The sequence below is a fragment of the Chiloscyllium plagiosum genome, unplaced genomic scaffold (assembly GCF_037043375.1).
Source record: "Chiloscyllium plagiosum isolate Xiang-an unplaced genomic scaffold, Cpla_swu_hap1 HiC_scaffold_34, whole genome shotgun sequence".
In the NCBI taxonomy this organism is placed as follows: domain Eukaryota; kingdom Metazoa; phylum Chordata; class Chondrichthyes; order Orectolobiformes; family Hemiscylliidae; genus Chiloscyllium; species Chiloscyllium plagiosum.
Window position 1 is genome coordinate 35,244,146 of NW_028270172.1, and position 17,117 is coordinate 35,261,262.

Here is a 17,117-nt window from a genome sequence, read left to right on the forward strand (position 1 = left end):
ACAAAGGAAGAAGGTTTAGTAACCGAAAGAAAGGAACCAACGGAGACATTAGGGCAAAACATTAATCCAATAAGTTATGATTTTTTATTTATTTAATGTGTATGTGACCTGAGGAAATCTTTCAGATGGTGGTGTTCCTAAGTATCTGCTGCTTCCAGAGGTCACAGGTTTGGAAGATGCTGTGAAGGGAGCTTTGGTGAGTTATAACAGCATATCTTGCAAATACACACACTGCTGTTATTGCACGTTGGCGAAGGGAGTGAATACTGGTGGATCGGGTGCCAACCAAATAGACTGCCTTGGCCCGGAATGCACTGCCTGAAAGGGTAGTGGAAGCACTTTGGATATCAACTTTCAAAACAGAATTCAGTAGAAAGGGGAGAAAACTGCAAGACTATGGAGAAACAGCAGGATAGTGCTTACAAAGAGGCACCCAGAGGACTGAGTTACCTTCCTTTGTGCTGCCTCATTAAGAAAGCAAAAGCAATTTATTTTAAAGGTTGCTTTAAATATAATTGCTGGCCACAATACCAGGAAATGCCCCTGAGCAGTTGAGCAGGGGTCAGCCTGAATGTTGGGTTAAATGTCCCTTGCAGAAAGGAGCAAGGAGCATTCAATAATACAGCACTTCTAAACATTTCCCACTGATAGCCTCGTACAGATTTGACCAGGAAGAACCGAACTGAGAAACAAGCATGCTTGGCATTACCCCAAAAGTTAAATTCAAAAGTTCTACATATGCCAATATGTCAGGCAGTTCCAGTTACTGCAAAGTAATCACTTCTCAGCAGGCTGGGATCTTCCCAGTGCTGGGTAGATCAGCCCAGGCCAGCAATGTACTCCTGTCATTATTGCCCTGGAAGACGACCAAGTAGTTTTCCAATGCCCATGCAAGTTGGCAACTTGGCACAAAACGCTCACGAAATGTTTATAATTAGTGCCAACGGCTCCATGAATCAGCAGCAGAAAGATTTCACTCCTGACAATAGCATAATCACTTACAGTGCCAGTTGTCACCAACAATAGCCTGATTGTTAGCAACAGTTCTACTGTAAAGGATGGGAGAAGTAACTAATGTATTATTACAGTTTTAAAGAAGTGTAACACCTCAATGCTAATTTTAGTCAAGAGAAAGACATTATGCAAAATGAATCTATATCTAGCTGGAATTTAAGTATAGAATGGTGGAAACCTTGTATTTTGTGCAATAAAATGGAAGGCTTCTTACGAAAGCACCATAAATATTTGCTCCAAAATAATGCCATACAAATCAGACATTGATGGTAAAATTGTTAGAACATTATGCACTGAAAATGAAAATTAACTGATATATATTGCTGATATGACAGTGGGCAGCCCACAGTTTTCCAATTCACTACCAATTCTATGTTACACGCTTTTGGAGGTGAAGCAGGTGCTCATTGAATTGCCTGCCTTTAAATTAATGGCCTATTAAGTGGATTAAAAAAAACAGGATCTCAAACTGCCTCCACTGTCATAATATAGAGTTACAGAGTCAGAGATGTACAGCATGGAAGCAAACCCTTCAGTCCAACTTGATGCTGACCAGATATCCTAATCTAATCTAGTCCCATTTGACAGCATTTGGCCTATATCTATCTAAAGCCTTCCTATTTACATACCCATCCAGATGCCTTTCAAATGTTGTAATTGTACCAGCCTCCACTACATCCTCTGGCTGTTCATTCCATACACGCATCACCCTCTACGTGAAAAAGTTGCCCATTAGGTCCTATTTATATCTTTCTGTTCTCACCCTAAACCTTCAGTTATGAACTACCCCACCCTAGGAAAAAGACTTTGTAAATTTATCCTGTCCATGCCCCTCATGATTTTATAAACCTCTATAAGGTCACCCCTCAGCCTCCAATGTTCCAGGGAAAACAGCCCCAGCCTATTCAACCTCTCCCTGTAGCTCAAATCCTGCAACCCTGGCAACACCCTTGTAATTCTTTTCTGAACCCTCTCAAGTTTCACAACATCACTCCGAAAGGAGGGAGACCAGAATTGCACATAGTAGTCCAAAGGTGGCCTAACCAATGTCCTGTACAGTTACAACATGACCTCCCAATGCCTAAACTCAATGCTCTGATCAATAAAAGAAAACATACCAAACGCTTTCTTCACTATCCTATCTACCTGTGACTCCACTTTCAAGAAATGATGAACCTGCACTCCAAAGTCTCTTTGTTCAGCAACACTCCCGAGGACCTTACCATTAAGTGTATTAGTCCTTCCCTGATTCCAAAATACAGCTTCTCACATATACCTAAATTAAATTTAATCAGCCACTCCTCGGCCCATTGGCCCATCTGATCAAGGTCCCATTGTACTCCGAAGTAACCTTCATCGCTGTCCACGAGACCTCTAATTTCGGTGTTATCTGCAAACTTACTAACTATATCCCCTATGTTCACATCCAAATCATTTATATAAATGACGAAAAGCAGGGGACCCAGCACCGATCCTTATGGCAGGTCACTGGTCACAGGCCTCCAGTCTTAATGGCAACCCTCCACCACCACCATCTGTCTTCTGTACTGGATAGCAGAAGGTGGGCAAGAATGCAAATGTGGTTTCTTTGTCACAGTCAAAACATTTAGCACATTGAAGGGCATCCTCCAAAATCATCCCCACCCGATTACTGCCTCCCCAAAACCCACCAGTCCAACCCCCTCCTTTGTGTATCGAACTCTCCCCATCCAAAAAGGCCTGAATTATCAGAGTCAGGGATCCATTCTGTCTTCTTCACAGAGACGGTATGCAATGCCAACAATGGTTATTATTCACTTCTGGTGCTGCTGAGACTTCAAGTTGCTGGTTAATCTTAAGGGCTACGAATTCCTTCCACTAAGAGAGGGGTTAACTTGGCAGGGTTACAGGCCGAGTAGGCATTTTGAAAAATTTTCTAATCAACCTGTTCAGAAATATCACTGCATGCCTCTACAAGCAGGTGAGACTTGAATCCGGCCTTCTGGCCCAGAGGTAAGAGCACTGCTGATCGACCCAAGTCGCCATTTTTAAAGTTGGTTTGCGATCAACACTTCTTCTGGGCATGCAGGCAACATCCCCCCCATCCACGTAAAACCCAGTCCATAGGGAAGTATAATTGGCAGTTTCTATGTAGCAACTTCCCACAAAATTGCTAATTAATTTGTGACCTGGCATTGGTTAAAAAAGGACTGTTTGCCAGAAAACTGGTAACTTGTCTGTCAACTTTGAGGGATGCCAAAGGATATTTTACATTTACTTCAACAGGTAGACTGGAACTTCAATGAAGCCTCATCTGAAAAATTGAATCAGTAACGATATAGCATTCCTTCCTCAGTAACGCACTGAAAGTCAGCCTGGATTATGTACTCAAGTTTGTAGTCAGGTACGTGAGTGGCCAAAATCTTAGCGTTTATCTAGACTCAGACACAAAAGTAATGCAACAACCAAACAACTTGTTTTTACTCCCCCTCTCGAACCAACTTTAGGAATTCTATTCTATTCTATAATATCTGGGATTGCAGTTATAACAGGGCAATAAGTCATCAACTGGAATATGATATCTGTGTAAGGTATTATTGAGCTCAAAAATCTGATAGTTTAAAAACAACATTATGCTAGACAGGAAATCTGATTCCAGTAGCTCACCCATACTTACTGTATGTTGGGTCAAGTCAGCTTTGAGCCAAAATATTTTTTCCCCTCATAGTTGCTGATTCTTTTCCCTATTTAACATTGGTTCACCAGCTCCATTTTATCTAAATTTGCATTAGTGTCTGCAAGCTGTGAGGTCAGATAGGTGGGGGGGGTGGTGCAATGTGGGCAGGGTGTGATGATAAAAGGCAACCCCACTCAAATCCTCCTGGACAAACACAGGTTTGTCACGATAATGTAGCAGGAACTTTGGTGACTTTTCCATTTCTTTACAAAATGGAATGGAGAAACAACTATCATTCAGGCTGCAATCAACATGTAGAGTACACACACTGCACTGAACCTGCAATGTTCCAGTTCAGCCAGTTAATGCAAAGACTCAAGAAAATACAGGGATCCTGAGAAATAATTCTGCATTCCTGATGAGACGTTCCTGAAAAATGGAAGTTCATTTCAGGATAGGATGATTTCACGGAGTGCAGGTTGATGAAAGAAGAGGATATGCTGGAAATTTTGAAAAACATGAAGACAGATAAGTCCCGTGGGCCAGACAGGAGATACCCAAGGTTTCCATGAGAAGTGAGGGAAGAGATTGCTGCACCTTAGGCAATGATCTTTGTGCCCTCACTGTCCACTGGAGTAGTACCAGATGATTGGAAGCTGGCAAATATTATTCCCTTGTTCAAGAAAGTCAGTCTTACATCGGTGGTGAGCAAATTATTGGAGGATTCTGAGAGGCAGGATTTATGATTATTTGGGAAAGCATAGTTCGATTAGAGATAGTCAGCATGGCTTTGTGACGGGTAGGTCATGCCTCACAAGGCTTATCGAATTCTTTGAGGATGTGACAAAACACATTGAAGAAGGTAGAGCAGTGGATGTGGTGTACATGGATTTTAGCAAGGCATTTGATAAGGTTCCCCATAGTAGGCTCATTCAGAAAGTAAGAAGGCACAGCATGCAGGGAAATTTGGCTGTCTGGATACAAAATTGGTTGGCCCATAGAAGACAGAGGGCAGTAGTAGATGGAAATTATTCAGCCTGGAGCTCAGTGAACAGTGGTGTTCCGCAGAGATCTGTTCTGGGACCTCTGCTCTTTGCGATTTTTATAAATGAGTTGGATGAGGAAGTGGAAGGGTGGGTTAGTAAGTTTTAAATGACACGAAACTTGATGAAGTGGTAGTGTGTGGAGGGCTGTTGTTGGTTGCAATGGGACATTAACAGGATGCAGAACTGGGCTGAGTATAGCAGATGGAGTTCAACCTGGAAAAGCGCGAAGTGATTCATTTTGGAAAGTCGAATTTAAATGCAGATTACTGGGTTAAAGGCAGGATTCTTGGCAGTGTAGAGGAACAGAGAGATCTTGGGTCCACATCCATAGATTCCTCAAAGTTGCCACCCAAGTTGATAGGGTTGTTAAGAGGGCATGTGGTGTGTTGGCTTTCATTAGCAGGGGGGTGTGAGTTTAAGAGCCATGAGGTTATGCTGCAGCTCTATAAAGCCCTGATCAGACTATACTTGGAATAGTGTGTTTAGTTCTGGTCGCCTCATTATAGGAACAATGTGGAAGCTTTAGAGAAGGCACAGAGAAAATTTACCAGGATGATGGCTGCACTGGAGGGCATGACTTCTGAAGAAAGGTTGAGGGAACTAGGGTGAAAAAGGATAAGAAGTGACTTTATAGAGATGTACAAGATGATGAGAGACATAGACAGAGTGGATAGCCAGAGATGTTTTTCCAGGGCGGAAATGGCTATCATGAGGGGGCATAATTTTCAGGTGATTGGAGGAAGGTTTAGGGGAGACATCAGAGGTAGGTTCTTTACACAGAGACTGGTGGGTGCATGGATGGTACCTCTTCAACCACCTCACAAACCCTTTTAAAATCTGAAAGTTTGGGTCTTATGGTGCGGTAGTGGTGTCCCTACTTCTAATCCAGAAGATCCGGTTCAACTTCCACCCACCCTGAAGGTGTTTCACAGAACAGATCAATAAACTAATTAAAATCTAAAACTGTAGACTTCTGAATCCCAAGATTTCCCTTCTCCTTTAAAGTAGGATTTTCGAGACAGGAACAGGGATGGTGGTGGGAATATAGCAAAAAGACAACAGAAAGAAACATCTATGAGAAATATGGGGGCTAGGAGAAAATTAGATTACATTACATTACAGTGTGGAAACAGGCCCTTCGGCCCAACAAGTCCACACCGACCCGCCGAAGCTAAACCCACCCATACATTACCCCTTACCTAACACTACGGGCAATTTAGCATGGCCAATTCACCTGACCTGCACATCTTTGGACTGTGGGAGGAAACCGGAGCACCCGGAGGAAACCCACGCAGACACGGGGAGAACGTGCAAACTCCACACAGTTAGTCGCCTGAGGCGGGAATTGAACCCGGGTCTCCGGCGCTGTGAAGCAGCAGTGCTAACCACTGTGCCACCGTGCCGCCCACAAAATTCCAGAACAAGTCCACCGATTTGAAGATTTGGATATGAACTTAGGAGATATAGTTAGTGAGCTTACAGATGACACCAAAATTGAAGATGTAGTGGACAGTAAAGGAGGTTACCTCAGGAGTAAAACAGGATCTTGATCAGATGGGCTAATGGGCTGAGGAGTGACAGTTGGAGTTTAATTTAGATAAATATGAGGTGCTGCATTTTGGAAAGGCAAATCAGAGCAGAATTTATGCACTTAATGGTAAGGCCCTGGGCCCTTGTTGGTGAACAAAGAGTCCTTGGAGTGCAGGTTCATAGTTCCTGGAAAGTGGAGTCACAGGTAGATTGGACAGTGCAGAAGGCATTTGGTATGCTTTCCTTTATTGGACAGAGCATTTAGTATAGGAATTGGGAGGTCATGTTGAGGCTGTACAGGACATTGGTTAGGCCACTTTTGGAATATTATTTGCAATTCTAGTCTCCCTCCTATCGGAAAGATGTTGTGAAACTTGAAAGGCTTCAGAAAAGATTTGTAAGGATATTGCCAGGGTTGCAGGATTTGAGCTATGGGGAGAGGCTGAATAGGTTGGGGCTATTTCCCCAGGAGTGTCGGAGGCTGAGGGGTGACCTTATAGAGGTTTATAAAATCATGAGGGGCATGGACAGGATAAATAGACAAGGTATTTTTCCTGGGATGGGTGAGTCCAGAACGAGAGGGCATAGGTTTAGGGTGAGAGGGGAATGATATAAAAGGACCCAAGGGGCAACATTTTCACACAGAGCATGTATGGAATGATCTGCCAGAAAAAGTGATGGAGGCTGGTACAATTGCAACATTTAAAAGGCATTTGGATGGTTATATGAATAGGAAGGGTTTAAGAGGGATTTGTGTGAAGTGCTGTCAAATGGGACTAGATTAGGTTAAGATATCTAGTCGGCATACAAATCGGACCGAAGGATCTGTTTCCATGCTGCACATCTCTACGACTGCATGACTTGCCCAGCTATCTTGGCTCCACTTGCTCCCACCCCCCCATTCGCTTCTTGTGGGGAATTTATTTATCCTCCTACTTGTTCAGTGTCCCTCGCATCTATTGTGATGTTGCAATGTGAAATACCACTGCTTCTGATAAGTCATCGTCATCTTTACAGTTCAACCAAGGAATCCCACCACCACCACCACCTGTCCTCCCCATCTAAATGGCCCATGGCAACAGATTCTCAACCACATTTATTTCATTTCTTACACTTCTCACTCATTCCCAACCTTCCAGAGCCACAATATCCACCAGCCAGTACATTCTCCACTATCTCCATCGCCTCCAGGCTCACGTTACCACCACACCCACATCTGATTTCTTCAAATATACCTAAAGGGGGCATCTCCCTCTGCACCCCATTGGACATTTCTCAATTATCTCCCAGACTCACGCCCCTTCCCATAGTGTCTTCCTATGCTAGTTTCCCACTTCAAACACCTCTTCCAAATAATTTATTTATATTCTATATTTACTGACCACAATGTGATCTTCTCTTCACGAGGGAGACTAAACCCAGATTGGGTGTTCCTCCAACACATACATTTTGACAAGAGAATAGAAGAGTTGACTATTATATAAATTGAGAAAGACTGCAGAAAACTGCTGCACCGAGGGATTTGGTTATCCCTGTGCATGAATCTCAAAAAGCTAACATCTAAAGTTCAGCGGGTAATAGGGATAACAAATAGACTGTTGGCTTTTAATTCAATGATAATGGAAAGTCAAAATATAAAAGGTCTTGCTAAACTATACAAGGCACTAGTCAGACCATGCCTGGAATTTTGAGAACAGTTTTGGTCCATCATCTAATAAAAGAAATACAGGGCGACCCCAAATTCGTGAAATCGCTTTCCATAGTTTCAGTTACCTACAGATTACCTCGTCCCGAATATATTACAGGGAACCAGGGACCAGCAGGTTGCAGGGAAGATAAGTTTCCCATTGAAATGAATGGGTTCACTCCCCTAACCGTGGTTTTGGGCTTCCTGGAATGTATCGCCCACGGGAATGGGGTAACCTCTGTACTGGCATTGGAGGCAATCAAGAGAAGGTTCACTAGATTGATAAGGGATATGGAGAATTTTCTTATGAGGAGAGGTTGAGTGGGTTGGGCTTGTATTTACTGGAGTTTAAAAGAATGAGATGCAACCTTACTGAAACACAGAGGTTTCTTAATGGCTTCAACAGGTTGGCACCTCGTGAGGGACAGTCTAGGACCAGAAGCCATAATCACAGCGTAAGAAGTCACCCATTTAAGACAGAGAGGAGGATGATTTTTTTTCTCTCAGAGGTTAGTGAATTTGTGGAATTCCTAACTGCAGAGTGCTGCTAAGGCTGAATTGGTGAAATATATTCAAGACTGAGTTGTTAGGTTTATTTAAAGGCTGAAATAGATCAGTTTTAAAATCAATAAGGGAATCAAGGGTTATGGATACAAGGAATGAAAGTGGAATTGAAGATGATCAGATCAGTTGTGATCTAATTGAATGGTGGAAGAGATTTGATGGGCAGAATGGCCTACTTCTAGTTCTACACCTTCTCACCTTTCTTATATATCCCCTTTGGCTCACTTGTACTGCTTTCAATTTAGTATAAAAAAGTATTCACTGCTCATTACATGGACTTCTGTACATGGGGGAGGGGGCGACAAAATATGCAATAATATCCTAAGTGCTTCACTATTAGTTAAGCATTTCTGAAATGTATTCACTTGTTTTAAAATCCATTTAGTGGTTGCATTTCAAGAAACAAAAATTATAATCTTTTCCATCATAGCTTACAACAGTTTTTGAACAATTTGAGTCTTAGTCCCAATATCTTATCTAGGAATTCATTATTAGTACCATCATTCATGACATCAGTCCTAAATTGGCCCCTTGTCAGTTTGTGCATTTCCATAATTTATCACATTGGTGCTTTGCATTTCTCTCTTTCTGACTGTCATTCAATTCTAAAAATATTTCATACCACTTAGCCTACGCTACCCTTGGTACAATCTGGATGCAATGACAGATACTCTTCCCACTGTCTTTGCTTTAAAATATATTTAGATTTTACAACAAGTGACAGAGGCACACAGTGTTAAAACTAGTGAGTTATAAATGATATTTCAAAGAAATAACAGCATTATCTTGAAGTTATTATACAAATGACAACCTGCACACTCACTTCACTGTCCACAGGTCACAACAATTCGCAACTTAAAACCACATCTGCACTGAGTAATGATAGAGCAAATGAAAAACATTTCCTTTTCTGCTACCCAGCATCAATAATCTTAAGTCAGAATCTTCTGTTGTATTCTACTCCAGCACTCTCTCACAACTCAAAGTCTCACCTGAATTTCTAGCACCTGGCCAATTGATGTTATCTTCTTTATTCTTATGAAGTTTACACATTTTGGCTTATCCCTTTAACTTGCTTGACATTTAATTTAACTTACATTGCTTTAGTACAATTCAGGCCAAACTGAAAACTGACAAATGAAGGATACCCATTTATTCACAAAAGACCTATCCTCTCGTGGTAATGTCTGGATTATGTTCTAATGTACACTAAAGTTCGTGCCTTAAAAAAAAGTGTACACTAAAGTTTTGTTACACTAATCTTTTACATTTCCTGGGTATAACAGCTCAGCATTTACTTGAAAAGGAATTCTAGTGATGCGTGCCATAAATTGCCTCCATCATGTGCTACAATTATATTTGTGGCATAATTTTGTGAAATGTGAATTGATAACAGCAATGGTTAGACCAATGTGGTTTCTGGATTCTTGGTGAAAGACAGGTCTGCTTCCTTAGCCAAGTAAATTTAAGGGCAGAGAAGCAGAGCAAGCGACAGAGAAAACTGGGTGGATTTGTCAAATCACGTAAGAGAAATACTGAGAGGGAAAGAATAATTGGGTTTAGGAAAAGGTAGAGAAAGGAAGAGACATTGAAGATTTTTTTTTTAAAAACTATTTACAGGCCTGAGATTCCACAATTGTTCCCTTTTTAATATGCAGGTTGAGTGATATGTTAGGATTATAAATCAGCCCAAGAGAGGTCAGTCCTAAGTTTCTGTGAAAAGTTTAATATATGTAAACGTAACTACTCCAGCAACTTCTTCCTACCAAAAGGATTTGACAGCTAATGGCTGATTAGCACAAAGATGGCACTATAAGTGGCAACTCATTTGAGTACATGTGACAATAAAGCTAATAGCTAACGGTAATTCAATTCTTTAGTAATTTGTGGTGATTGGCAGTTCTTTTCGTTATCACAAGTGCTTGGATTTTTCATACATTAATGATGTTGCATATCTTAAATTCTCAATTTCTATTAAGTTTGAGGATTCGGTCAAGAAGCAGAAGTTCAGAGACCTTCTAACTAGGTGGTGTCGCCTATCATTCTATGATTCCTGATTTTGATCTGAAAATCTGCTGCAGACATTTTGACAAAAGGCTGAAATATATAAACTATTTCCATTTTTTTCCCACAACTTCTTAAGTCTTTAAGCTGGCTTCTGCCAAACGCAGAAGACTGGGGGACAAAGAAGTTAACAGACTTGAACAGCTGTCCTGTGCATAAAATCCTAACTCTGCCTGAAGCTGTATCTAACGATGACTTAAACTTTAAAATTCTCATTGTCGTGTTCAAATCCCCCAGTTGCCACCATAACCCTCTCCTTCATTTCTTTGTATCGTCAAACTCTACAACTCTCTGCAAATGCCGTTGTACACAACTTATGCCCCTTTGAGTGACAGGCAATTGTGGCTTGACCTATCCAGCCTTAAACACTGAATTCCATTCCTAAAACTCTTCCATGATCCTAGTTTAAATATCTCTTTGATCATACTCTTAAATCACCTAAAAATGTATTTGGCTCAGTCTTAACTTTAGTTTAACATCATTCCAGACTGTTTTAGAGCACTGAATGCACGATGGAAGTGCAAGTTGCTGAATCATTCAAAAGACGCCATCAAAAAAGTTATACTTATTATCGTTGTCTGTCATCTCCTGAGTTCTCTGGGTCATCAATTATTAGAAGGAGTAAGCTAATCAGTCATTCTAACCTACTCAGCCATTCCACAAGATCATAGAATCGCTACAGTGTGGAAGAAGGCCATTCGGCCCATCAGGTCCACACCAACCCTCCGAAGAGCATTCCACCCTGACCCACACCCCTACCCTGTAACCCTGCAATGCCTGTGGTTAATCAACCTGACCTACACATCCCAATACTGTGGCAATTTTACCATGGCTAATCCAACTAACCTGCACATCTTTGGACTGGAGGAGGAAACCGGAGCACATGGAGGAAACCTATACAGACACGGAAAGAATGGTTATGTGCAGTTTGCACAGTCACTCCAGGGTGGAATCGAACCCAGGTCCCTAGCGCTGAGAGGCAGCAGTGCTAATCATTGAGCCATTGTGCCCCCCCATGGGGTTGTAGCCCAATAACCACTGGCTTCCTTGATATAAATGTGAAACATGTTGTGATAGATTTACAAAGAATCCAGCAACTCTCCTCTACCTTAAACAAGTGTCATTTTATTTATACAAAGCTTTAGTCAGGAAGTTGAAAATGTCTATGCAAACACAGTCTTAACTTGGAGGGATTATAGTTAAGCCTGATTCTATTCTCTCCAGATAGACAGGAAATAATCCCACGAACACATGCACTCAACCTTTATTAATAGTAGTAATTTATTACCAATGAGAAATCTGAGCCATGGCAGAGATTTTGACTTCCTTACCTAAGGATTTCGAAGAAGTCAGTTACAGCACTGACATTGCTGACACCCACACAGCTGACACCAGCGAGATCAAAATGTAGAGCATAGATCAGGTCAGGAAGCTTCTGATGCTGTGCCACTTAATGTCTGTAGAATATGGTGTACTGATCCCTAAGACTTCAGGATAACTCTTTATGTCTATTTCTAATGAGGAACATATTAAATACTGAAATACAGGTACAGTGTCTCAAACCCATTATCCAAGGACTGGAATTTTCCAAAAACTAGATGGTGTACTCCAAAAGAAAAACTAAGTGCAAGGCCATAGAGGCAGAGGATAGAATCAGCAAGAAGTGTGCACACACAGGAACTAAGTCCATTGCAGTGCTTTAATATCTGCCTCCCATAAGACCATAAGACATAGGAGCGGAAGTAAGGTCATTCGGCCCATCAAGTCCACTCCGCCATTCAATCATGGCTGATGGGCATTTCAACTCCACTTACCCGCATTCTCCCCGAAGCCCTTAATTCCTTGTGACATCAAGAATTTATCAATTTCTGCCTTGAAGACATTTAGCCTCCCTGCCTCCACTGCACTCTGTGGCAATGATTTGCACAGGCCCACCACTCTCTGGCTGAAGAAATGTCTCCGCATTTCTGTTCTGAATTTACCCCCTCTAATTCTAAGGCTTTGTCCACGGGTACTAGTCTCCTCGCCTAACGGAAACAATTTCCTAGCGTCCACCCTCTCCAAGCCATGTATTATCTTGTAGGTTTCTATTAGATCTCCCCTTAATCTTCTAAACTCCAATGAGTACAATCCCAGGATCCTCAGCCGTTCCTCATATGTTAGACCAACCATTCCAGGGATCATCCGTGTGAATCTCCGCTGGACACGCTCCAGTGCCAGTATGTCCTTCCAGAGGTGTGGGGACCAAAACTGGACACAGTACTCCAAATGGGGCCTAACCAGAGCTTTATAAAGTCTCAGTAGCACATCAGTGCTTTTATATTCCAACCCTCTTGAGATAATTGACAACATTGCATTTGCTTTCTTAATCACGGACTCAACCTGTATGTTTACCTTTAGAGAATCCTCAACTAGCACTCCCAGATCCCTCTGTACTTTGGCTTTATGAATTTTCTCACCGTTTAGAAAGTAATCCGTGCTTCTATTCTTTTTTCCAAAGTGCAAGACCTCGCATTTGCTCACATTGAATTCCATCAGCCATTTCCTGGACCACTCCTCCAAACTGTCTAGATCCTTCTGCAGCCTCCCCACTTCCTCAGTACTACCTGCCTGTCCACCTAACTTTGTATCATCGGCAAACTTCGCTAGAATACCCCCAGTCCCTTCATCCAGATCATTAATATATAACGTGAACAGCTGTGGCCCCAACACTGAACCCTGCGGGACACCGCTTGTCACCGGCTGCCATTCCGAAAAAGAACCTTTTATCCCAACTCTCTGCCTTCGGTCAGACAGCCAATCCTCAATCCATACCAGTAGCTCACCTCGAACACCATGGGCCATCACCTTGCTCAGCAGCCTCCCGTGTGGCACCTTATCAAAGGCCTTTTGGAAGTCCAGGTAGACCACATCCACTGGGTTTCCCCGGTCTAACCTACTTATCATCTCTTCAAAGAACTCCAACAGGTTTGTCAGGCACGACCTCCCCTTACTAAATCCATGTAGACTTGTTCTAATCCGACCCTGCTTTTCCAAGAATTTAGAAACTTCATCCTTAATGATGGATTCTAGAATTTTACCAACATAAAATTCCCCTCATCCCTTCCCATTTCCAGACGTAAATCTGCCTCTCCCACTGGCAGGAACACTCGATTGCGATATTCCCAACTGCTTTCAGGAAAGAGAATCAGAAATCAGCCATCTGTCTCTCTGTCCTCAGTGTGAAGGAGTTCATTGGTAATCCAAAATCTGGGAAATCTGAAATCTGGCACAGTTTCAGTCCCAAGGCAACTAGATTTGGCAAACTGTCCCCTGTAGTTAAAAAGTATATTAATGTGTGCTGATAATGACAGCATCTTGTTTTAAAACAGATAACATCCACAGGGTAAAAGCAGAATCGAAATGCTAATCTGATCCTGTTAGAGGATGAATTTAGAAGATTAAATAATTAATTGTAAATAGGATTCTTCCTTTCCCCTTATTGGATTTCTACGTCAAGAAAATCAGAAAGTCCCTGACAGTTTTATGTGCACTTACTCATGAACACCTCATGCACCTACAATGAATGAATAATATCTGCATGTGGATGAGTGAAATATTAGTTGAGAACTAAATACTTAGTGAACTAAATGACATACGAAAGGAAATGACAAACGTATGAAAAGAGGACGGGGACTAATCAAGGAATGAGGAGTCTGTATGTACCTGTGTATATAATGGACTGAGACAAACTCTGGTCTCCTTGACAGTCCAAAGCTTTACACTTTGTAAGAGAACCATTAACTGTCCAATAACAGTTTAAAATGCCACACCAATAACGAAGAGGACTATTAGCTTTAATTGGGTCACTGAAGTTCAGTGGGTGTGTGTGTAGATGTGTAAAGATTTTAATCAGGCTTGCTTTTGCATAGCAGCTTGGAATGATTTGTTTATTAAACACTACCATCCTTATAGCTTCTATGGTCTGAAGGCAAGTATCTGTTTGAATATCAAGCTACTTCAAGGGGACATGTAGTCAAACTGACATTTTCAGGTACTTGGCTTCCTACCCTGAGAACACCCCCCACTGCAACATTTATTACAATCTATAATTGAGAATCTCTATATCCTACTGCGGGGAGGCTACACTGGTTTCAAATCAACAAATGCTCCAATTTAAAGAAACAAACTAAAATGAAAGCACAATAGTGTCTACTCCTACCACTGCTTTAAAACTCACAAGCCCCAGAACATCAAAGCTGGATCTGAAATAAAAGGAACCAAGTCTGTGTGGTGAAAACAGACCAGTGAAAAGTTCATTTGCTTGCCCAGGAATATACACAAACATGCATCAGAGCAGACATTACATTGACCAAGTTTAACTCCACAGAAAAGAAAGAATCTGAGGTCCTAATCATTAGAAGGAAACTTCCAAACCCTTCTGCACCGATTCCAAATACTCTAGTTAGTCAACTATAGCCCAAAGGTATGAAATTACCACACTGTTTATCAACTTGGATTCCATACAACAAATTTTGAATGCCACAATCTTTTGTTTGCAATTAAATACAAAACCCAGACCACATTTAATTTTGTGCCATAAGATTTACATGCAAGGAGTTATGAAATACATTGTGATACTGCTTATAGGATGGCAGTGACATAAGCATCTATTTAATGACACGACAGTGATTTCAAAATTGTCAATCAACCTAACAGCATTGTCATGATACTCAAGTCTCATTGTACTGGCCATCAGCAAATTATCGCCAGCACAAAAAACACCCATAAAAATACTTACGTTTTATTAAACGGAACGTGAAATAAAAGCCATTATGCTAGGGGAACCTTTATTTTCCATGACTCCAGCCCAATACTGGTGTTGTTTGCATGGCCAAGATTGACTAAGTTTTGGTTAGATTAGATGTAAAATACTTTATGGTGTCCCGACTTTGTGAAATGCAGTTTTGAAATACAAACTTTTCCTTTTAGAGGTCCTCTTAATATTTATGCACCTAAACCACATGAAGGAGGCTCTAGTTAATACAAGTGGTTGCAAGTACATCATTTCTCAAATGATCTGAGTTAAACAAACATGTATGCACCCAAGCTGGGTGTTACATTGATGAGAACACCCTGCCCCATTCCTCACAAAACTGTTCTCTCAGATCAAGATGACTTTGAAGACTTTGTTGAGTCACAAGACCTCCTATTTCCAAGGAAACCAGCGCAGTCCTGTAAAAACTGAGGTCACACTAGGGAAATCAGTGAAAGACAGTCAGAACTTACTAATCTCCTTTAATTCATTGTTAGCTGTAAGATAGCATTCGGGGATGTTCAGACAATACGCGTGTCTGTAATGAGCCCATAGGGATCATCAGGTAAACATAAATCACTTCAGCTTTATTCCCATTATCTGTCGGATTACTTGATACTGGCAAAAAAGTCAATAGTTGTCCATAAAAGTCCGGTCATCCAGTATCTGTCACGCACACTTATTGACCTATTCCTTAAGATTGTACAACGCTCAAAGGCAACAGTTTTTTTTAAAATAAGCACCTTTACCTTTTCTAGAGCTTCACGGTCAATAATTTCTTGGACAGCCAATAACTTGATGCTGGAAAACAGGAAAAATCAAAACCTCAGTCAGTTAAATTCTTTCAGCCAGCACAAGTCTTGAATATGTACAACATTTATTTAGGCATTTTTAAGGCTCCTAAGGTTCATCGTGCCGCCCAACATGCAATTCCTGGGAAAAAAAAGGAGAATTGTGGAAATAATCCCCAGAGGAATACTCAGACTCCTTACGTACTATTTTAAAAATTGCTCCAAACATTGTCATCATTAGAAAGGTTGCACCAAAAAGCAGACTGGAAGCATTGTTATTAAATTTGCCTCATTGCAAGTACGACCTTAGAACACAGAATAGTACAGTACAGGAGCAGGCCCTTCAGCCCATTGTTTCTGTGCCGACCATGATGCTATTCTAAACTAATCCTGTCTGCCTGTACATGGTCCATGTACCTCTATTGTCTGCCTGTTTATGTGTCTATCTAAATGCCTCTTAAACTTTACTACTGTATCAGCTTTTCCCACCTCCCCAGCAGTCCGTCCAAGGCACCTACTAGACTCTGTGCAAGAAATATTCCTCACGCATCCCCTTTAAATTTTCCTCCTCTCACCTATTTTTTGATATTTCCACTCTGGGAAAGATACCTCAACTAACCACCCTGTCCATGCCCCTTATACGTTTATACACTACTATTAGATCACCCCTCAACCACTAACACTCCAGTGAAAACAATCTAAGTTGGTCCAACTTCTCCTTATAGCTAACACACTCCAATCCAGGCAATATGCTGGCAAACCTCTTCTTCACCCGCTCCAAAGCCTTCAAGTCCTTCCTGTAGTGTCTTGCCCAATGTGGCCTGAAAACAGTTTTGTACACTAGCAACGTGACATGCCAACTTTTATACTCAATGCCCCCAACTTATGCCTTATTTACCACCTTATCCATTTGTGTTGCCACTTTCGGAGAGCTGTGGACTTGGACCCTAAAAGCCTACTGTATATCCGT

At 41.5% G+C, this 17,117-nt stretch overlaps 1 protein-coding gene across 7 annotated transcripts in view; it reads right to left on the reverse strand.

The window, feature by feature from the left end:
* eepd1 (endonuclease/exonuclease/phosphatase family domain containing 1) overlaps positions 1–17,117 on the reverse strand; it is a 153,417-nt gene that overhangs the window by 57,018 nt on the left and 79,282 nt on the right. For all 7 annotated transcript variants that reach the window (XM_043719188.2, XM_043719195.2, XM_043719187.2 and 4 more), the window contains one exon: positions 16,106–16,157. In XM_043719188.2, the coding sequence (XP_043575123.2) occupies positions 16,106–16,157 (52 nt within the window). The remainder of the gene's footprint in view (positions 1–16,105; positions 16,158–17,117) is intronic.